Below are 21,449 nucleotides of genomic sequence, written 5' to 3'. Positions count from 1 at the left end.
TCCCGGCCGGCCCTGTTATCAGGGCTTCCTGGCCACGTGCTCCGTGCCCACTCTTGGGAGGTGGCACCCTCCTCCCTGAACCCCGTGTCCAGCCTGGCCGGAAGCCTCCCCCGCCGCTGCAGAGGAGGTGGGAAGAAGCCGCTGGCCCTGTGCCCGGCTTATCAAGCCTCCTGCCCTCAAGCCCCAGCGGGCTTGGGTGCTGGGGGCGGAAGTGGGGGGGCAGGTAGATGACCTCAATCCTGGTCCTGCCCAGCCCAGGGAGATAAGCGGCTTTAGGGGGCAGCCGCAGCACGTGAGGCTCGGGAACAGGCCGGAGCCCATGGACGGTGGCCGTCTCCTTCCTGCCGCTCCATCTGGACAGAGGGCCCCTCTAGCCAGACCCCGGGCTCGGGGGCCAGACAGAGACTTCCGGTCCTCCACGGGCTCTGCAGCCCACAGCAGGGGGCTCAGCCAGTTCTCAGCCCCCCGGCGGCCTTCCCCCCAGCCTCGCCATCTTCCCTGCCTCCTTCCCAGCGGCCTTCGCCCCGCACCAGCCTGACGCGCCATGAACCTGGCCCCCCGGCCACTCTGTCCCCCCTTTCTTTTCTTGTTTCTTACGGGAGCCTCAGAGGTTCTCTCCTCCAGCTTGGGGTCTACCCCCATCCCTGCTTTCTCCCCATCTGTCCCCACGGTGCCGTTTCTGGACAAGGAGGGACAGAGGCTTCACTCCCCTGATCCTACTCAAGGAAGAACCTTGCCCACCCCCCCCGCCTGCCTCGGCCCCGTCCCCTGGCCCCTGCCCGGCTCCCTGCTGGCCCCTCTGCCGGCCTCGTCCTTGGGGCTGGGAGCTCACTCTGTTCTAGAACGAATGCCCGCTCTCCCAAGCGTGCCAGCCTGTGGGTCCAGACTTCCGCGTTCCCGGTGATCTCCTCAGCCCCTTCCCAGCAGACCCCCCCCCCCCATGCTCACAGACAAGCCCCTGCAGTTCTGGACCAGGCCATTGGCTCCAGCCCCTCGGGGGTGCCCTTGAGGAGGGGGGAGTCTTGCCCAAACCCCTCCTGGGTCTGCCCCTCACCCACAGCCGCCGCCACCAGCTGGGACCGCCCTCCCAGTACCCGGAAGCTCCCTCCTCCGCAGGGCACGGGTACAGCCTGTTCCCTCTGGCAGGGGAGGGGGAGGGCCGTTTTCTGCCCCAAGGTCGGGCTGTTGGGGGGCCCCATGGCAGCCTGGGGAGAGAAGGATGCAGCGGTGGCCCCACAATGCTGGTGCCTGCCCGGTGCGGGCCCAGCTGCCGCCCACCCTTCCCGGCCCCACTCCGCCTGCGACGCTCGCTCGCCCCGCGAGGTTCCCGAGCCCCTGGGGGCAGATGCTGTGTTCTGGGCTGGGAGCCGGGGCTCCCACTGGGACGAGGTGTCCTGGAGCCCACCGTGGCCGGTGCATCCGGGTCATCATCTGCAGCCCTCTGGCAACCCCTACAGGGGGGGATGCAGTTGAGGACCCGGTGTTCAAAGTGGGCCAAGGAACCTCCTGAGGACAGAGCAGGAACCCCCAGGATCAGCTTGACCTGAAAAATCAAACTGCCGAGCAAGGCCCGGCTGCCCAGTCTGAGGGCAGAGAGGCCCGAGCTGCCCCGGAGGCTGGTGGGAGCAGGAAGGGGTCGGAGCCGGGGGTGGGGGCACGGCAAGGGTTTTGAACTTCAACAGGCTCCCCTCCCACAGGACAAAGACAATTCTGGTGCCACAGTCCTGCATCTGGCTGCCCGCTTCGGCCACCCCGAGTTGGTGGACTGGCTGCTGCGTCATGGCAATGGGGACCCCACCGTGGCCACAGACACGGGCGCCCTGCCCATCCACTACGCCGCCGCCAAAGGAGACTTCCCCTCCCTCAGGCTCCTCGTCAAGCACCACCCAGGGTAAGGGCAACCCCGGGGGCCCGGGGGCCTGCCACACCCTCCCCTTGTTCCAGGGAGGGGCCACCCCCCATGGCCATCGCGGAGGCCGGGGGCCCAGGCCAGAGAGCGCCTGCCCAAGCCCAGGCTCGGCCCCTCCTCGGACGGTCCCGGAGGGCTGCCCGTGGTCACTTGCCAGCACGGCCAGCCTTGCCCGCGGGCCAGTGCCACCTGCTCCCCTGCACTGCTCAGGAGCCCGCGGGAAATGGAGAGTGCGAAATGGGGAGGGGACCAGGGGCACTTCCTAGACCCCTAGTCTAGTAGAAGGAGGAGGAACCACATCATGATCCCCACCCAGACCCCCACCCCATCCGCCAGCCCCCGACTGGGCCACCTGGACCGCAGCTTGTCGTTCCTGCAGCCCCCTCAGCCCATTCCACTGCCAAGGTGGTGCTCCCAAGCCTCCCAGGGCCCGTGGCCTCCGTGGGGCAGCCGCGCAGCGGGCTGGAGCGCCCCAGGCTGGGGGGCTTGCAGAAGAACGGGGCTCAATGCTGAGCAGGGGGACCCTATGGGGTGCTGGGGGAGGGGGGCAAGTCACCCAGAGCCTGTGGGGGGGGTGTGTGGACACCAGTGGCCATGGGGGCCTGAGCTGGAGTCGGGGCTCTGACTGGGTCCCTCATCCAAGTGGGTGCCTGGGGCATAAATGGCAAAGAGGACCAGCCTTGGGAGGGAGAGCAGCTCCGAAGAGAGAGGGTCCTTCCTCAACGCCAGCTCACTGCTGAGGCACCTGCAGGGCCACCGGCCACCAGGGAGCGAGCGGGAGGCCAGCCCGGCCACAGGGCTTCAGGGCAGCTGCAGCTGGCAAGCTAAGTGGACTCAGGGTGGCCCCGACACCCACCAGGCTGGGCTGACTGAGCCTGGCTCCCAAGCTGGTGCCACCCGCAACCCGGGGCGCCGTCCCAGGCTCCTGAGTTAGACTCTCCAGGTTGGAATGCGGGAGGCACATCTGGGACGTGGTTCTGGTGCGCAGGCGGGGCGGGAACTGCTCCTGCCCCGTGCTCTCGCGAGAACACCCTCCTGCACCTGCCAGCCTCCCCCTTAAATGTGATGCGCCCTGAAGCCGAGGCTGATGGCAGTGCCCCCTCAGCCCAAACAGCGTCACCTGGAGGGGTGGGGGAGCTCAGGCTGGCCTTCGGAAGGCGCTGGCTCTTCCGTGGCACACCCCGTGGGCTCTGGGCCTTGGGTACCTGACTGCCTCCCAGGCCACACCGGGTGCTGGCTGTGATTGGGCCCCGGGGCTGACCCGGTGACCAGATGGCCTGGGCAGATGAGCCGCCAGCCCCCAGAAGAGGCCGTGAGCCTCAGGGAGGTGGACACAGGGTCCCATGTCTTCCCTGCAGTGGCGTATGCCTGACCGATAAGGAGGCGGCTCTGCGTGGCGGCCGGGCCGTGCTCAGGGTGGAGGGGGCGGCTGGGAGTTGGGGTGAGGCCTGCCAGGCCGCGGGTCCGGGACTGGTATGGCCACTTAGCCTCCTAAGTTGGGGGTGGAGAGTCCCTCTCCCCAAGGCTGGGGACACCCAGGATGCAACCGGGGGAGCACAAAGGCCCAGGGGACCCAGGCAGCCCGCTCAGGAGGCTGTGGCCTCCCCACTCTCGCGAGCCCCCCAGGCCTGCTGTGGATCCCCCTGAATTATTGACAAGGGCTCAGCTCTCTCCCTGGGTGAAGGAGGAAGGGCTCAGGTGCCCTGTGGGAAACTCGATCCGGCCCAGGGAGGCAGGGCCGGCCATGGCGGTGACAAGCTGCGGAGGTGACAAGCCGCGGACAAGGACGAGGGCCGGGCGGCCTCAGGGGAGGGCCAGCTAGGGTGAGGGCTGCGGGGCCGCTTGCCCTCGCGAGTTAGGAGGGGCGAGGGCGGGCGGGAACGCCTTCGCCCCACGTCCCTGAGCCCCGTCCTCCCCGAAGCAGAGGGCTGACCACAAAGACCTCTGGGTACGGCCCCGCGGGTGGGGAGACCCTCTTTCCAGGGTCCCTGAGCTGGGCGCCTGGAGGGGGTGGGGCGGGCCTCTCTCACATCTTGGGTCCTGAGGGAGAGGGAGCCGGGCAGCGGCCCGCCCTCCTGGGCAGGTGCGCTGGGGGCTGCTGGGAGAAGCCAGGGTGTCCCGAGCCCCAGCCGGGGCGGGCTGAGAAGGCGAGAGGCAGGGAGCCCCCAGAGGGCCCGGGAGCAGCCTCCTGCCTGCTCGGCCTCTGCCCGGGCCCACTTGGGTGGGGGAGCCTTGGGGATGCCTGAGCGGTGGCAGAGGAGAGGAGGGGGCCCTTGGGCTCCCTGCAGGTGCCCCCTTCCCCCGAGCCTCAGGGGCAGGGCTGGGCAGTGCCCTGACCAGCAGCCAGGACAAAAACCTAACAGCTCCTCCTTGCCCAGGGCCCCCGAGGGCCTGGCCCACGCTAGCTCGTCTACCCTGTACAGGCCGATGCACTCAACCAATGTTTACTGAGCACCTACTGTGTGCCAGGCAATGCTCTAAGTGCCAGGGGTACATTGGTGGACCCGACAAATGCCCTGCGCCTCGTGGCGCTGACAGAGAAACGCGTCTCAGAGAGCTTTGGCTACAGGCTGAGGTCGCCACCGGTTTGCTGTGTGCCCTTGGGAAAACCACACCCCCTCTCTGGGCCTGCCTCCCACACGTGTTCCTGTCCGGACGGACAGCGGGACATCCCTCTGCAAAGCTTCAGGGAGCCTGGGCACCGGGTCGCAGGCCCAGGGGGGTTCAGCAGCCCCCGCCTGGGCTGTGGAAGCCCTCTCTTAGGGCTGGGCCGGGGGCTGCCCCTTACCTGCTGGGCCACAGGCAGTGGGGGCTCATTCAATCTTGTTACCGCCCCCCGAGGTCTGCCCTTGGTGTTTGTTGAGGTCCCCTTGGTGCAGGGCCTGGGGGTGGAGCCTGTGCTGACAAGTCCATCCTGGGGAAGGCAGCGGCCCTCGCCCCGGCCCCCGGCCATGGCCCTCTGAAAGGAGGAGCCGGTCTCAGGAGGGAGGGGCCCAGGATGCCCCGCCCCTTCCTTCTTGCCTCTGCGCTGGCTGCACCCGCAGCCCCTCATCCCAGGCACCCCATCTCAGCAGGGCCAGCGCGGCCTCCAGCCGACCATCCCCCGGCCCAGCCCGCCCCATCCAGCCTTGCCCGCAACCTTTGAACGCACAGACTGCTGGAACTGTGCTCAGGCCCGCCCGGCTCACTGAGGGGGAAGGCCGCTCCTGGGAGCAGCCCCTCCTCGGACCCCAGCTGCCCCCCTCTCTTGCTCTGGTCATCACCTCCTGCCCCTTCGCTGACCCCTTTTCCCTGGAAAGCCCTGCGGGGGCTCCATGCCCGCTCAGGCCTGCCCTGAGCCTGTTCCAAACTGTAGCCACCCACCCCCCACCCCCACTTCCTCATCCTGCCCCCTCCTTCCCAATCCCGCCAGGGCTCTGCTTTCTCAGCACCCTTTGGTGGGAAGGGCTTGGGCGCGGGGAGGGGGTGCTCTCTACACGAGGGTAGGAACCGCGTTTCTGTGGCGGTGGGAGCTGAGCAGCCGGGGTCAGCTGCGGAGATCTGGCCTGAGTGTGCAGGTCGAGGGGCCTGCTGGGCACAGGCCGGGGTGGGGGGCACGCTTGGCTTGGGTACCTAGAAGAAGGCCTGGAAGCTGGGAGAGCTGCAGCGAGTAAGTGCAGGCTTCCGGAAGCAGCCGAGGCACCGGCTGTGCTGGGCCCTTGCTAATCAGGGCCGGGCCAGGCCTAACGTGGAATTTTTAAAATAAGCCCGAGGGAGCAGATGTCGCTCAAGTGGATCCCATACACCAGGTCCCCAGTTCGATCCCTGATATCTCCTAAGAACAAAATAAACATAAAAACCAGCTCTCGTTGGGGAGCAGGTGTAGCTCAGCGCTTGAGCGCCTGCTTCCCATGTATGAGGTCCTGGGTTCAATCCTCCATACCTCCTAAAAACAATACAAATGAAAAAACAACTCTCATTGGGGAGTGAATGGAGCTTGGTGGTTGAGCACCTGCTTCCATTGTACGAGGTCCTGGGTTCAATCTCTGGCACCTCTTTAAAAAAAAAGCCCTGACGGCAGGATACCTAGAGGCATGGCAGCTAAAGGCCCTGGGACAGTGCATCCCAGCAGCTCGCACCACAAGGAGACGTCCTCGGTGCTGTCAGCCCTTTGCGGACCTTCCCAGGAGCAGAAGCATTGGTGGGGGGCAGGGGGCACTGGAAACCTCATTCTTTGTCCTGAGTCTGGTTCAGCGGGCAGATAACCCCTTGTTCCTTGTGGCAGGGGGCACAGTGAGCTGGCACAGTTCTTGGACGGAGATTTCCCAGCAAGCCTCTGCAAGCATTCCGGGTTTCTTTGGTGGAGTCGGAGTGGGACTGCCGAGTATTTACGGCTTGTCCCTCTCATCTTTGTTTCCCAAGAGAAAGGGAAGAGGCTCAGGTGGAGATGACCAGTCCTGAGGGCTGCAGACCTGAGGGGCCTGGGTAGTTTCCCGTGACTCCTGGGCTTGGGCTCCGGGGAGTTCATTTTGGCAGCCTTTACTGAGACAGAGACTGAAGGGGCTGCTTCAGGCTGGACGCCCGAGGGGCTGGCTGAGTGCACAACTGGGCAGGGCCAAGCTGGAGAGAGGAGTGGCAGCAGGTGGACAGACGGCCTGGGAAGTAGCTGGCCTCACCTGAGGAGGGGGGAGGCCCGGCCCGCGGCCTGGTGACAATGGGGAGCTGGGGTGGGGGGGACGAGGGGCCAGCAGAGGCCAGGGCCCGGCTGGTGAGGGAGGTGGGAGTCGGCACGTGCCTTGAAGGGGATCGAGCACCAGGGAGTGGGGTTCGGGGAGGAGGAAGTGTGGGGTCGAGGCTCAGTGGGTGGGCCAGGGGAGGGTCAGGACGTGGGGGCAGCAGGGGGCAGCCAAGACCCCTTTTCTCAGAGGAAAACTTCAGCTTTTCAAAAACTTCCACTTCCATTTTCCCACAAGAGCCCCCCGAGAGGCTGGCCAGGCAGTTACGATGCCTGGGGAAACTGAGGCTCGGCGGGTGGGTGCCAGTGTGGGTGGCGAGCAGAGGCTGGGCAGCGGCAGGGGCTTGGCCCGAGAACGTTGTCCTGTGGTGGTTGCTGTGTCGGGGCCTCCAACAGATGGGCTGGGGCCAGGTCGGGGCCTAGAGGCCCTCCCCTGCGGGCAGGGGCACCCTACAGCAGCCCCCAGGCTGGCCCGTGCTCGGGGTGGTGGCGGCCTGGGCTGGTCCTCCCAGAAGCCCCCGAGGAGGATCCAAAATTAAGAGGCCCCAGCCTGTCGTCTGTTCTTGACAAGCGCGCCTCGTCTGCGCCTCGCTAGGTGGGTAGGAGCCATTGGCCCGCTTCATGAATGGGTTTGAGAACACGGCGGACAAGCCTGAGGGCGCCGCTCAGCTAGGGAGCGCCAGGCAGGACTCGAACACAGCTCCTTCCCACGCCAGAGCTGGGGCTCTCATCAGAGCTTCCCGGACCCCACCCCCAGCCGCGTGGTCCCCCACGGCACGGCCCCCGGCTGCATGGCCCCCCAGCTGCACGGCCCCCAGCCCACGGCCCCCCAGCCGCATGGTCCCCCAGCCCATGGCCCCCCAGCCCATGGCCCCCCAGCCGCACGGCCCCCCGCTGCATGGCCCCCCGCTGCACACACACACACCCCCGCATGACCCCCCAGCTGCATGGCCCCCAGCTGCACAGCTCCCCACTGCACGGCCCCCCGCTGCAAGGCCCCCCAGCCTCATGGCTCCCAGCCACATGTCCTCCAGCTACATGTCCTCCAGCCGCATGGCCTCTCTGTTGCAGCCCCCCCACACACACACTTAGAGCTGTGCCCGTCGGCAGAGCAGGCTCCCTGACTTTTCAGCAGGTTGACCTGGTGAGGGCTGCAGAGAAGAACAGTGGTCATTCTGTACAGCGGGGTTTGTGGGGGACAGACAGACAGGAGCAGGGGGAGGGGGTGTGGACCCAGCACAGAGGGTCAGAAGCAGGCTCTGCGGTCACACGGGCCAGGCTCAGCCCCTGGCTGGGCCTCTTCCTCATTTGGCAACCTTAGTGCAGTCCCATCCACCCTCTGTGCCTCAATTTCCTCATCTGTCACAGGGGTACTTCATCCATCCTCAAGGACACTCAAGGACCAGACGAGGCTGTGGGCGGCATGCCCAGCCCCGAGCTTGGCGCAGAGTGAACGTTCCGAGAATGGCGGCTGCGATCGTGGCTGTTAATGATCAGTATTAATTGTTCTTAATTCATGTCTCTGGTCTGGGGAGTTTCACTTGGTTCTTTTTGTTGTTTTGTTTTTATTTCTCTTTGTCTTCGTTTTGTATTTTGTCTCACTTGCTTCTTTATTGTCCTGCCTTTGGCTGTGCCCATTCCCTCCACCCGGGGCTTTCCGAGTGGCCTTTGGGCCGATGGACCCTCCTTTATGTCTCCATCCCCAGCCCTGAATTCCACTCACGCCTCCCACTCACGCGTCCCCCTGCCTCCCTGCCATCCCCCGGCTGCGGGTTTTCCACGGGCATCTCACTGCACCAGGCCGAAGGGACCTCACCTCCCCAGACCTGTCCTCTCCCAGCCACTCCAGCCTCACGCCTGGCTTGCGACGGCAGCGCACCTTTGGAAGAGCCCGCGGAGCTGCCCACGGCCCGTCAGCCCCCTGCCCCCACCGCTCTTTGGGCCTCGGCATCTCTCCCTGGGTGGGCGCAGCTGCCTCCGCCTGCTCTGCTTCATCCTCAGCCCGGCAGCCAGAAGGCCCCTGCGTGGATCCATGTGCTCTGCTCAAAACCCGCACCCCTCCCTCTCACTGAGGCCCCAGAGGCACCCTGACCTCACCTCGGCCCCCCTTCAGCTCCAGCCTCCCCTTCTCCCTCTGGCCGGGGACCCCCTGCCCAGAAGGCACCCCCCTCCCTCACTTTAGTTTAGTCTTTGCCTCTCTCACCTTCCTGTGAATCCCACCCCAGTCCCTGGAATTCCCTCTTTCTGAGTCCTGCCTGATTTCTCTTTACGGCACTGATCATCGCATGACCACCGGCACTTTCTCTTTTAATTAGGGGAGTTGTAGGTTTACGGAAAGCTCATGTGTAACACAGCGTTCCATTTACCACCCTGTTATCGACGCTTGGTGTGGGACATTTGTTACAACCTGCAGAAGAGCACTTTTAGCATTGAACTATGAGGACAGCCCGTTGTTTGCAGTAGGATTCACCGTGTGCTCAGCCCTCTTCTGCCTGCACTTTGGTTTCTCATTCCTCATTTTCGTTTATTTTCTCGCATGCGCAGCTAGGTTTTTGTCTGCCTTTTTTTCGTGCTTTGTCCCAGGTACAGAGCGAGCTCTCAGTAAATGTTTGTTGGAGGAATGAATGCGCCCAGGAAGAGGGTACAGTTATTTTTCCAAAAAGAGGCACAGAGAGGTCTGGGGTCTTTCCCAAGGGTCCCCCAGCAGGAAGAAGTGGAGCCTGCATTCAATCCCAAGCGCTCTCCACTCCAGAGGACTGCGGGGAGCCGGCTGGGGGTGCCTGGCAGCGGCCTGTCAGGTGCGTGGACACCACCGCCCCCTGCTGCTCAGGTGCTGCCCTGCGGCGGCGTCTCGGGTCTGCCCGGGCTGGCTGTGCCTCCCTGGGCCGAGGACCCTGCCGAGCGGGGGAGGCAGGGCTCACCACCAGTGGGCCCTGGGTGGTGGCGCCTGCCAGCCTCGCGTGCCCAGGACCCCAGCACTCGCTGCGTGCCTTGGTTACGGGGTGAATAATTCAGGCCGCTGAGTGTGGGCCATGAAATATTGAACAGGCTGTCAGTGGCGCACCAGCGCGTGAGTGTGTGCGGGGACGAGGCTGGCAGTGGCGCGAGGAGGCCGGTGGCCGTCGGCCAGTGTGTTTCCGGGGACAGGTGTGTGGGTGGAGCTCCGTCTACCTCCGCGGGCTGCGTTGGCACCGCCCCGCCCCCGGGCACCCTCTGCTTTTGGTGCCTCCCCAGATGTGAGAAGTGTCACTCGGCAAATGGCAGATGTGTCTTCTCCCGTCGAGGAGGCAGGAGGGAGCTGGGGCTGGGGTGTCCAGTGGGGGCTGCAGACAGGATCTTGGGGGCAGAGAAGGGGCAGAGATCCAGGATTTGAGGGGCAGAAAGGTCAGCTGCGGGGGCCCAAGGGGTGTGTGTGACATGGAGGGAGGGGCACATGTGACCGGGTCACGGGAGGGATGAAGGTACGTCGAAGCGGCAAGAGATGGGCGAATGGGCAGATGGAGTCGTGGCCCGGTGCCCCTGCACCCCATCGGCGGACGAGCGAGTGAGAGGGGGAGGGGAGCGAGCGGGATTGCTGTTGTGGGTGGAAGGGGCGGGGGGGGGCGGAGGGGATGGGGGAGGGCGGAGGGGATGGGGGAGGGCGCGAGGTCCAGGAAGAGCTGCCCTTCCCCGGGGCTGAGACACAGATCCCAGTGCAAATGGGACGCAGCCTCCCTGCCCGCGTCTTTCACTGACTGGGCCTGGGCTCTTGCGCCACCTTCTGTCCCACCGTGGTCACTGCAGCCTGGGCTGCCCCTGTCTAAAGCCCATGCCAAGTCAGAAAAACTGCAGCTCTGCACGGTGGCCGGGCCGGCTGCACTGCCCCCCAGCAGCACTCCATCCCACCGGGTGGGGGAGCAGGGATGAGGGACGCCCCGGGACACAGGTTAGAGCCCTCTTCCCGTTCCATGCCTTCAGCCCCCTGCGTGCCTGCCGTGTGTCATATAGACAGAGGTGCGCTCAGCTGCCTCTTCCCAGCTGAGTGACTCTGGCCGCAGTCACAGCCCCGGCAAAATAGAAATGACAATAGGATTTAAGAGCTTTCAGGAAGAACTGCCTACTGGCAGCTTAGCTCCGTGCCTGCACAGCCCAAGTGTCCCCAAGTGCTGGCCACCAGAGGGGTGGGGTTGCTGGATTTACGGCAACCCAGAAAGAAGGAAAAACAAAAACCTGAATACCCAATGAAATTTGAAGTTCATATAAATAAATAATTTTTTTTTAATCCAAGTATGTCCCAAATACTGGGACTTGGGGTTTACAGTGGCTGAGTGTGGCTGGAAAGGTTGGCTGAGGCCAGGTCACCACCGTCCGGGCGATCTTGCTAAGAAGGTGGACCATGCCTGAGGGTTGGAAAGTGACCAGGTCCGAGTGCATTTGAGAAAGGAGCCTGGGAGGGGCAAGGCAGGCTGGGGCAGCTCTGTGAGTCCAAAGGGAGGGAGGGGCGGCAGGGGTCCCGTGGCTATGCCCCCTCCGCCCCACCCTACCAGCGGTCCGGGAGTCCCCTGACGGCAGCGAGGGGTGCAGGGAGGCTTTGGGGGTGCCACAGTGCTGCCTTTCCGCAGGGGAGTGAATGCCCAAACCAAGAACGGTGCCACGCCCCTGTACCTGGCATGCCAGGAGGGCCACCTGGAGGTGACGCAGTACCTGGTGCAGGAGTGCGGTGCCAATCCGCACACGCGCGCCCACGACGGCATGACCCCGCTGCACGCTGCGGCGCAGATGGGCCACAGCCCGGTCATCGTGTGGCTGGTGAGCTCAGGGGTGGCGCCGGGCGGGGGCGCCGCGCGGGGCCCGGCACGCAGCCCCCGCCGCACCTTGCCCTCCCCTCCCGCCCAGGTGAGCTGCACCGACGTGAGCCTGTCGGAGCAGGACAGGGACGGCGCCACGGCCATGCACTTCGCGGCCAGCCGCGGCCACGCCAAAGTGCTCAGCTGGCTCCTGCTGCACGGCGGCGAGATCTCGGCCGACCTGTGGGGCGGGACTCCGCTGCACGACGCCGCCGAGAACGGGGAGCTGGAGGTGCGGGCGTGCGGGGCCCGGGCGGGAGGGGCGCCCCCTGCCCGCACTGCGCGCTCAGCACAGCCCCGGCTCGGCGCGCGCCCCGGTCCTCACGGCGCCGCCCCGCAGTGCTGCCAGATCCTGGTGGTGAACGGCGTGGAGCTGGACGTCCGCGACCACGACGGGTACACGGCCGCCGACCTCTCGGACTACAACGGCCACAGCCACTGCACCCGCTACCTGCGCAAGGTGGAGAACCTGGTACGGCCCGGGCGCCGCTCCCCGGGGTGCTCAGGACCCCCCACCCACGCTGGGCCTCACCCTATTTCCGACCAGGAAGCTGAGGTGTGGTGAAGCCCCTTGCCTGAGGGCACACAGATAAAGAGGGCCCTTGACCGCCACCGCAAACCAGTGCCCCTGCCCCCGGAGAGGTAGAGGGCGGTGGCCAAAGTCCGAGGGAAGGCGGACAGGGAGGACCCGGTCAGCCTGAGAAGCAGAGCGGAGGCTCGGGGCAGTCCCCTGCCCGTCCATGGCCACCGTGGGTCAGCAGGCACCCCCCACTCGGGACACCCACACCCACCCGCGGAGGCAGCAAACTGAGGTTTGGGGAGACTGTGCCCCTTGCCCGAGGCCACGCGGCAAGTGAGTGGTGGAGCCCCACCTCGCCTGACCACGTGCGCGTGGCCTGCTGCTTGGTGACTGCAAACTTGTGTTACTCTTTGCAAATTATTCTGCTCTGGTGAGACAGATGCAGAGTGGCCCCCTGGGATCCGAGCGCAGGTGCGGGCGGCTGAGTCCAGGGTCCTGTCCCATCTGGTGGTGCGGGTGGTGGGGAGGATGGAGGGCAGGCCTGCAGGGTGCCTTTGGGGGGGACTCTGACCAGCTCCAGGGGGCGGCCTGCCCAGGAGGGGGGCTGGGAAAAGAGGTCCAGAGGAGGGAAGGCGGGATGGCCCTGCCCCAGGCCCGGGGGTCAGGGACTGCAGCTGGACCCGAGGGAGAACTCCCCTCCCCCCAAGGGTCCAATGAGTGGGGAGTCAGAAGCGAGGGAAAGCCCTGTCGCAGGGCGCACAGCAGGGGCGGGCACTCAGGTGACCTCCTTCCCGTGGAGGGTCTGTGATTCTGGGGTCGCCAGAGCCCCAGGCCCCTGCAGCCCCCCGACGGCCTCCTCTGCGGCTGCTGCTGGAACACGTGCATCACAAGCAGCACCCAGTGGCTCCGGCGCTGCCAGGGGCCCTGCCCGGGCTTTGCGAGCCTCAGCTCAGCTCATCCTCACTGCTAGTTAGTGTTAACTTGGGACACACAGGTCTTACCTGGGCCGCATGCCCCGGCCCTGCACTCCTCTTAGCTTTTCGTGTCTTTTCCACAAACCAAGGGGCAGGTAGCACTGTTATCCCCTTTTACAGATGAAGAAACTGAGGCATGGGAGGGACAAATGACATGCCCCAGGTCACGTAGCCAATTAGTGATGGAGGTGGACCTGGAACGCAGCGCCCTGGGCTGCAGAGCCTGCACCCCGAAACTCTGCTCTCCACTGCCCGCCGGGCTCAGGGCTGCCCCCCGGGTGTCCTCCAGGCTGCCCCAAGCCGAGCTCCCGTGGCTCCCCCTTGATTTGTGGGGCAGGAGCAGGGCCCGCCCCCTCGCAGCAGGGGAGGTGGGAGCCCGGCCCCCTCACCCCGTTGGGCCCAGCTGTGGCAGTGACAGATCCAAGCTGCCGAGGACACTGGCCCAGAAAAGGCAAACACTCCCCCAGCGCCCCTAATTACGCGGCCAATGAGTGCAGCCGCGGAGCCGTTACCTGGTGCCCGGCTGCCGCTCCTGCTCCCGGGGGGCCCGTGACACTTCCCGGGCAGGGAGGGGCAGGCCCGGGCAGGCGGCAGCAGAGCAAGCGGTCTTGCCGGCAGCGGGGACAGGGACAGCATGGGCAACGTAAGCAGGACCCCCGCCCCAGCCCTTGTCCATGCAGGGGGGGGGGGTCGGGCCTGCGGACAGGGGCACAGAGCTGGGGGCAGGTGAGAGGAGGGTCAGCGGGGCCGCCCCAGACCCCCTCCTTTCCTCAAGGACCCCATCAAGAGACAGTTCTGGGCCAGGAGAGGGGGGCGGCTGCCAGCCAGGTACTGGGGGGTCCAGTCTCCAGATTGCAGGGGGCCCTGCTCCCTCCCCTTGCCTCAGCGGCTGCACATGCTCTCACCAGCCGCCCCTGCACCCCCTCCACGCAGACACGCTGGAAGCAAGGCCCTTCTGCCCACGGGGGAGGGCAGGGAGGGCTGCGTGGCTCCACCCCTTCCCACCCCGGTCCCTCGACCCCCTCCTCCCAGCACAGAGGAGCCGGGGGTGGGAGTTTCCCAGGACCCCGAGGTCCTGCTGCCAGTGGGCTGGCCTCCTTGACTTGTGGCAGGGGAAACCTGGGGAAGCCACCAGTGATGGAGAAGGGTGCCCAGAGGCGCACAGGGAGCGCAGGCCTGAGCTGTGACCGCGGCCTCCCGCCTCCCTCCTCCCTGCAGAGCATGGAGCACCGCGTGCTGTCCCGTGACCCGTCCGCTGAGCTGGAGGCCAAGCAGCCCGACTCGGGCATGTCTTCGCCCAATACCACCATGTCGGTGCAGCCGCTCCCCTTCGACCTCAGCTCGCCCACCAGCACCCTCTCCAACTACGACTCCTGCTCGTCTGGCCACTCCAGCATCAAGGGCCGGCGCCCTCCCCGTGGTGAGGGGCCCGAGAGGACGCCAGGGGGCTGGGGGGAGGGAGGCGGGAGAGCCCACTCGGCCCCCCAACGACGCCCAAAGCTGCCCTGGGCACTTGCCGTCTTGAACACGCGTGGGGGTGAGGACAGACGTCACGACATACGTGTACGTGCACATGCGCCCTTCCCCCCAAGGAGCCCACACACCCACTCGCCTACCCCCACACTGGCCCAGAGCCCCCCAGACCTCGAGCCTCCCTCTGCACGCTCAGGGCACACTTGTGCTCGTGTCCACACTTATCACGCACAGGCACACCTCCCCTCAGCCACCTCCATTCCCAGACCACAGGCGGGCACACACGCCGTGCCCGCGGCCCAGTGCCAACGCGTTCAGCCTCACGGGGCGCTGCTTGCGCCAGCGTGCACACACACACAAGCGCCCGCGGCGGCAGAGCCCGGGCCTGCGTGCACGCCCCAACCTCGCCGTCGGTCCACCCACAATGCCTGCCCCACGCCGCCAGGTGGTGACCTGCCGAGGTGGGGGGGGTGGCCCTCCGGCCCTGCCCGGCTGCCCCTGCTCCCCGGGCGGCCCCCCTCCGCAGGCACGCCTGGAGGCCACGCTGTGGGGCCCTTCTTCTACTCACACCTGCATGCCTGGCCTTCCCCCCACAAGGTAGGCAAGGCAGGGGCAGGGCCAGGTGGAGGGTGCAGGCAGCACAGCCAGGGGCCACAGCAGAGCCAGGCCAAGCAGGGAGCTAAGCACTCCCCCCCTCTGGGGCTCGGTCCTGGGGGGCAGCCCCTTGGCTGTGCCCCAACCCCACCTTCCCTCCCTCCCCAGGGCTGCCCCGGGCCAAGGCTGCAGACATGCAGACATACATGGATATGCTGAGCCCGGAGCTGGGCAAGGAGGGGCGACCCGCAGCTCCGCCGCCTCCGCCCAGCTTCCCCCCACCCCCCCCACCCCCAGGCCCCCAAATGCCTCCACCCCCACCCGGCTACCCGGCCCCCAAGCCCCCTGCGGGGCTGCCCGCAGCTGACATCTACATGCAGACCAAGAATAAGCTCCGCCACGTGGAGACCGAGGCCCTGAAGAAGGAGGTAAGGGGCCCCCACCTGCCAGTGTGCCTCCCCCCGGGGTCTGGGCTGGGGAGGGGGCAGGCCAGGCCCAGGCACTGGTCCTGCTCACGGGGCAAGGCCGGGTCCTTGGGCCCATGGCACACTCTCACGCTGCCCTCCTGGCCAGCCCCCATCCCGAGGCCCCTGGCCAGCCCCAGGTTGGGGAGCCAAAGTCACCTCCCCCCGTGAGGGGCTGAAGGAGCCCAGACAGCCTCACCTGGCCGGGAGCTGGGTGCACGCAGGCCCAGAGTAGCAGGTGGCCATGCAGTGGGCAGAGATGCCCACAGGCCCACAGCCCTGGGGAGGGCTGTCCTCCAGGTGGGAGCCGCGGGTGTGGCCGTGAAGGGGAGGACCAGGAGGAGGGGGAAGGGAGGCCAGGGACCTGGCGCGGCCCCAGGTGGCAGAGGGGCTGAGAGGGGCTGGAGCAGAGGCTGGCTCCCGGTTTGGGCCTTGAACTCGTGGGTGGGTAGAAGGATGGGAGCCCTGGAGGAGAAGCCAGCTTGTGGGAAGGGCACCTTGAGGTGAGCCCAGCGGCCTCCCGGACCTGCAGGTGTGGGCTGGGGCCCTGGGCTGCTGGACAAAGGGACAGAGCAAGGCTGGTCTGAGGTGGGAGGACAGCCTGGGGTCTGTGGGTGGCCGAGGGTGGAATGGGGACCCTGTAGGGCGCTGTGGGCACCCTGACTTCACAGTTTTATCACAAGCTACCCCAGGACCGAGCTCCTGCTCGCCTGGGAGACCCGGGCCACAGGGCGCTGGGCAGGGTAGGGTAGGCATCAGGCCAGGCCTTCAAGGTGCGTTCCCCTTTCACCTGGGAGGGGGGGGCGGCTGCAGTGGCACTGGCCCCAGGACTTTCCCAGCCTGACTTGTGGCCCCGCCCTAAGCCACAGCACAGGTGGCCTGCCCGGCCCCCCTCCTCGCCCCTGAGCCCAGCGCCCCCCTCGCTGCACGGTCCCGCGGCCCCTCTGGGGTGTGTGCGTGCGCGGCCTCAGGCGCCCGGCCCGCTCCACAAAAGCCCTTTGTGCGCCCGCCGCACCCTCGCGCCGGTGCCCGCGCTGGTGCGGGCAGGGTCGTGGCGTCCGCGCCTCCGAGGCCGCGGGGGGCGCCGAGGGGGCGGGCTGGCCCAGAAAACAAATCGCGCGGTGTCCTGTTTCCTGCAACGTGAACCAGGGCGGGCAGGGCGCGGAGCGTCCGTCCGGGGCCACCGCGGGGACGCAGGGGCCGGGGGGGTGGGGCAGGGTGACAACCCCCGCCCGGGCACTCGGCCTTCGGCTCCGCCGCCTCGCGGCCCTTCTCCCGCGGTGGGCTGAGCGGGGGCAGTGGCGCGGGGCGGGCCCCGGCGCTGTCACCCGAGCCCGCCCTGCTGCCCCTGAAACCCGAGGCTCGGGCGCGGATGTCGGTGTCGCTTACGTGGACGGCGCTGGTTTCCAGATGCGGGAGGGGAAGGCCGGGGCCGCAACCCCGGAGTCAGGGGGCCAAATATGGGGGTTCCCCTGCCTGGAGTCAGACCCGCCTTCCTGCTCCCGCCTGGTGGAGGGGAAGGGGGGGGGGACGGTGAGGGCGGCAATGCTGAGCCGAGGGTAGCGGCCGCGGGGGCGGGGCCACATCTGGCCCACGGGAGGGGCGCTGGCCGCCCCCACACACCCCCCGCCGCCAGGTGTGCCCGAGCAGCGGGGGCGGGCCGCTGGGAGGGGTGGGGGTCGGCAGGGGATTGGCGGGCCCCGGGTGATGTCAGGCCGGCGGAGCCCATAGGCGGGCAGCGCGCGGGCGTGGGCCGCCGTGTAACCCGAGAGGAGGGCTCAGGTAGCGCAGGTGTCGGGTCTGTGCCGCCCCCGCCGCCAGGTGCACAGCGGGGGCCACCGGCACGGTAGCAGGTAGGAACGGTCCCGGCCCGGGCAGTGCGGCCGGGGGCGCTGCGCTCGCAGAAGCCTAAGGGGGCGCGAGTTCTCGGGAGGGTCCCCTCCCGGCCGCGTTCCGGCCAGCGAGGGTGGACGGGAGCCCGGGGCCACGGCCCGTCCGGGAGCGCCGGCCCGAGCCGTCCCTTCTCCGGCTCCCCCTGGCGTCTGGCCTGAGCCACCCCGCCCCCGGGCCCGCCCCTTCCAGCCTCCCCGGCGGCCCCTGTGCCCTCTGGCCCGCGTCTGGCCCCCTTCCCCTAGGGCCGGCCCTTGCCCCCCGTGCCCGTGACCGCGGCCCCATCCCCGTTCTGACAACAGGAGGGGCTCGGTGCGCAGCCGCTTGGGCCCCTCGACGGCCAGGAGCTGCGGCGAGGTGAAGAGCGGAGGAGGGGGTCGTCGGGGCGGACGGGCCGCGCGGGTCCTGGAGCGCATCCGCCCGCTGTCTTCCCGCAGCTGAGCTCGGGCGACGGCCGCAACGGGTTGCGGAGGCAGGACTCGGGCCGCCAGCCCCGCGCCTTCAGCAAGCAGCCGAGCACGGGGGACTACTACCGCCAGCTGGGCCCCTGCCCGGGGGAGCCGCCGGCCGCGCGCGCGGGCATGGCGCACAGCGAGGAGGTGCGTGCCCGCCCGCCCGCGCCCGCCCGCGCCCGCCCGCCGGCCCCGCCGCCCGCCGCTCACTCGCCGTCCCCTCCGCTCCCCCGCAGGCGGCTCTGCTCTCCGGGAACCACGTGCACAACGGCTGCGCCCCCGACCCCAAGGCGTCCCGGGAGCTGCCCCCGCCGCCGCCGCCGCCGCCCCTGCCCGAGGCCCTGAGCTCCCCGCCGCCCGCCCCGCCTCTGCCCTTCGAGGGCGCGGGCCCCGGCTGCGGACAGCGCCGCTCGTCCTCCTCTGCGGGCAGTGAGTACCGCGCGCTGGAGGGCGGGGGCGGGCGCTACCCTGCGGGGAGAGGGCCGTCCCCACACCACCCCCTCCCCCGAGGCGTGCCCAGCTGCCACCTTTCCCACTTGTTCCTCCGCCCTCGAACCCAATGCCGACTGGTTCCGAGGGCAGGCTCTCAACTGCTCTGGTTCCTGCCCAACACGGCTGGGCTGTGTGGCCTCAGGCAAGTCCCCTCCCACTCTGGGCTTCCTGCAGTCCAGGGTGAGGCCTCGCAGCTCTGGTGGCCACTGTTGGCGATGAGCTGGAGGGACGCTCTGAGAAGTGGAGCTGGTTTCCCCCAGGCGGGGCTGCCTGCCAGACGGCTTCCTTCCCCCGGTCTACCCTGAGTCTCTCTTGCTGCACTTTCCACCTCCTCCTAGTCTTCCTCGCTCTCCCGGATCTGAGCCCTTCTCAGATGTGTCAGAGACTTCCCAGCCAGGTCCCCCCACCCCTCTCCAGGGGTCCTGGGCCAGCCAGAGTCTGGCCATGGGGATGAGGCCAGTCACTGGCCCATCCTGCTCTCCTCTGCCGTGCCCGTCAACGCCCCTGGGCACCTCTTTTAAGAGCTAGTCTGGCAGGACGCTGGGCCTTCTCTTCAGTAAGACGGGGCCTGAGAATGCTCTGTAAACAGTTGGTGCCAACACTCCCCCAACTCGGGGGAAGGGAATGCCTTCCTCACCCAGGCACTCAGTGCTTGGCGGGCACCATCCAAAGCGTCCTCCCTCCACCCGGAGTGGGGGCCAGGGCGGGGCCAGCCTGGGGCCCCCGGCCTGTGCAGAGCAAAGCCTGTCACGTGTCCCCGACCTGCTGAGCTCTAGAAGGGCCCTAGCGCGCCCCCCACCCCCACCCCGCTCTGCGGTCAGCCCCTCCCTCCCTCTGCAGCCTGCAGCAGGGCCCAAGCTGGGAGCAGAAGCAAAACGGACACTGGGCTTCCCGAGACACCCCCTTCCAGCAGAACCTGGCTGGGTGCCCTGTGCCCAGGCCAGGCTGAGGCCCTTGGGAGGGGGCCAGGAGCAGTGGCCCGCCCTGCCCAGCCCTTGGGGCGCTGCCCCCGCTGGGAACTGGGCAGACTACCCTGGTGGAGCCCCAGAGTCCGCCAGATCTAGGGTGGGATGGGTGGGAAGGCTCCCCCTCCCCTCCCCACCGCCTGCCGTCCCTGGGACTTGGCCCTCTCTGCTGTCCCCGCTGTCCCCACCTCCTTCTAACTCCACTGTCACTTCTCTCCTCTCGGTCCCCTAGAAGTGAGAGTCCTGAGGCACAGGAAGAGTGAGTAGCTCTGTGCGGGGCTCCTGGCTGCAGCTGGGGTGCAAGGGTGGGGGGGCAGGCGCCCCAGGAGAGGCGAGGCAGAAGGGGCCGAGACTTTACGGCAGGGCAGCCGGGCCGGCAGGCGGGGAGACATCCTTGCCTGCACAACACTGCACATCCCGAGACGCCGCCTTCCCGCTCTGGGACCCCCAGCCCGGCAGTGCAGAAGTGCTGGCCCTTTGGCTCCTCCCACTCAAACTTGACCCCTTCCTCGGGGCTCTAGACACAACCCTCTCCAAATACCCAGTCACCTGCGGCCCCAGGTGGAAAATGCAAACTCCGTGCTGGACATTTGCATATCACCCACCTGGCCCTCCTGGGTGTTCTCCCCCACCCACCCCGCATCCTTAGCAAGGGCTCAGCTTCCCCGGGGCCGCCTGAGCTGGGCAGCGCTTTGCCATTAGTGTGCTGCGGGCTTGCAACCAGTGTGTCTGCGCGTGTCTGTCGGAGGGTGTATGTGGCGACGGGCGGGGGGGCGGGCTGGGTGCTGGCCTTCCAGGGTCCCGAGGCCGGATGGCCACGGAGGCCCCGGGCGACTGGGTCCAAGGGTCGCTCGGCTTTGCTGACGCAGAGAGAGCGCCGGGGGAACTCCGCCCTGGCCAGGCCCAGCCAGGGAACCCAGGACAAAGGTCGGGTGGCTAGTCCCAGGTGGCGTCTTAGCGCCAGGGGGTCAGTGCCCTGGGTGGAGACATTCGCTGCAAGCGTCAGGGCCGGCCCGAGAGCCACCATGCACTCCCGGGGGCCTCCAGGCGGGGGCCCTCCGACACCCTGTGAGTAGGGCGGGGAAGATGGGGGGGCCGCCACAGGCCAGGCGCCGAGGACCTGCTTCTGGGGCCCTGACCCCCGAGATCCGGGACCTGGAGAGCTGCCCTCTGGGCCCCTGGGAAGGCCTCCCGGCCTGCCCTGGCTTGGCAGCGGGCAGCAAGAGGGCAAAGTGGGGCGCAGTGGGACCACAGGTCCCACCCCTGGCCAGCGCCTCTTCTGCTTCCGCGCAGGCACCAAATCTTTCAACATGATGTCCCCAACGGGTGACAACTCTGAGCTGCTGGCCGAGATCAAAGCAGGCAAGAGCCTGAAGCCAACGCCGCAGAGCAAGGGGCTGACCACGGTGTTCTCCGGCAGCGGCCAGCCGACCTCCCAGGTGCGTGGTCCTGAGGGGCGCCCCCAGCCCGGGCTCCCGCCGCCTCCGTCCCCGGCCGCCCCTCAGCCCTCCGCTTCTCCCCGCAGCCCAACGCGCCGCAGCGCCCCGTGTCTCCCGCGGCGTCGCGGGCCCGGAGCCCCACCCCCCCGGCCGCGGGGCCCCAGCCGCTGGTCAACGGCAGCCTGGCCCCGGCACCGCCGGCCACCCCGGCGCCCGGCGTGCAGCTGGACGTGGAGGCGCTCGTCCCCACCCACGACGAGCAGGGCCGGCCCATCCCCGAGTGGAAGCGGCAGGTGATGGTGCGCAAGCTGCAGCTGAAGATGCAGGAGGAGGAGGAGCAGAAGCGGAAGGTGGGTGGGGCGGGGCTTCCCAGAGGGCCCTGCGGTCCGCGCCAGGGCCCACGGCACTCCCTACCCCCTCCAGCCTGCCCCGGCCCTTCATTCAGCCCCGGGTGGCTTCCGTTCCCTTTGAGGTGAAAGGCAGAGTTGGAGACCCCCCACTCGTGGCACTGTCCCCAACCCCCACTCGCCAGCAGCCCGTCCTCTGAAGGGAGGCGGCACTACTCACCAGGCTGACGGGCCCTCAAAGCGCCTGGAGGTCTGGCGCGGGGTGTACATTCAGCAAGGCGGCTGCTGCGGGCCCAGGGGCCACCCTGAGTTGCCAGAAGGGCTCTGCTCTCAATCCCACTGACCCGGCCCCTGTCCCTGCACTGCCACCACCGCTGACCGCAGAGCCTG

The 21,449-nt window shown here is 67.9% G+C and overlaps 1 protein-coding gene across 6 annotated transcripts in view; it reads left to right on the top strand.

Annotated features, from left to right (window-relative positions):
* Positions 1 to 21,449, top strand: part of ESPN (espin) — a 29,057-nt gene that overhangs the window by 1,633 nt on the left and 5,975 nt on the right. For 3 of the 6 annotated variants that reach the window (XR_011649773.1, XM_058304530.2, XM_058304527.2), the window contains exons 2-12: positions 1,698 to 1,891; positions 11,225 to 11,411; positions 11,499 to 11,681; positions 11,790 to 11,921; positions 14,162 to 14,363; positions 15,179 to 15,438; positions 17,802 to 17,963; positions 18,053 to 18,245; positions 19,506 to 19,532; positions 20,567 to 20,712; positions 20,799 to 21,062. Coding sequence is in view for 5 of the 6 variants with exons in the window: in XM_058304530.2 (XP_058160513.1) it covers positions 1,698 to 1,891; positions 11,225 to 11,411; positions 11,499 to 11,681; positions 11,790 to 11,921; positions 14,162 to 14,363; positions 15,179 to 15,438; positions 17,802 to 17,963; positions 18,053 to 18,245; positions 19,506 to 19,532; positions 20,567 to 20,712; positions 20,799 to 21,062 (1,950 nt within the window). In the remaining variant the exon portion in view is untranslated. The remainder of the gene's footprint in view (positions 1 to 1,697; positions 1,892 to 11,224; positions 11,412 to 11,498; positions 11,682 to 11,789; positions 11,922 to 14,161; positions 14,364 to 15,178; positions 15,439 to 17,801; positions 17,964 to 18,052; positions 18,246 to 19,505; positions 19,533 to 20,566; positions 20,713 to 20,798; positions 21,063 to 21,449) is intronic. The other 3 variants (XM_058304532.2, XM_058304528.2, XM_058304529.2) reach the window with 2 other exon arrangements.

This window comes from Dasypus novemcinctus, chromosome 9, assembly GCF_030445035.2.
Source record: "Dasypus novemcinctus isolate mDasNov1 chromosome 9, mDasNov1.1.hap2, whole genome shotgun sequence".
NCBI classification, from domain to species: domain Eukaryota; kingdom Metazoa; phylum Chordata; class Mammalia; order Cingulata; family Dasypodidae; genus Dasypus; species Dasypus novemcinctus.
The sequence above is the reverse complement of the archived record's forward strand: the minus strand, read 5'-3'. Positions and strand labels throughout refer to the sequence as shown.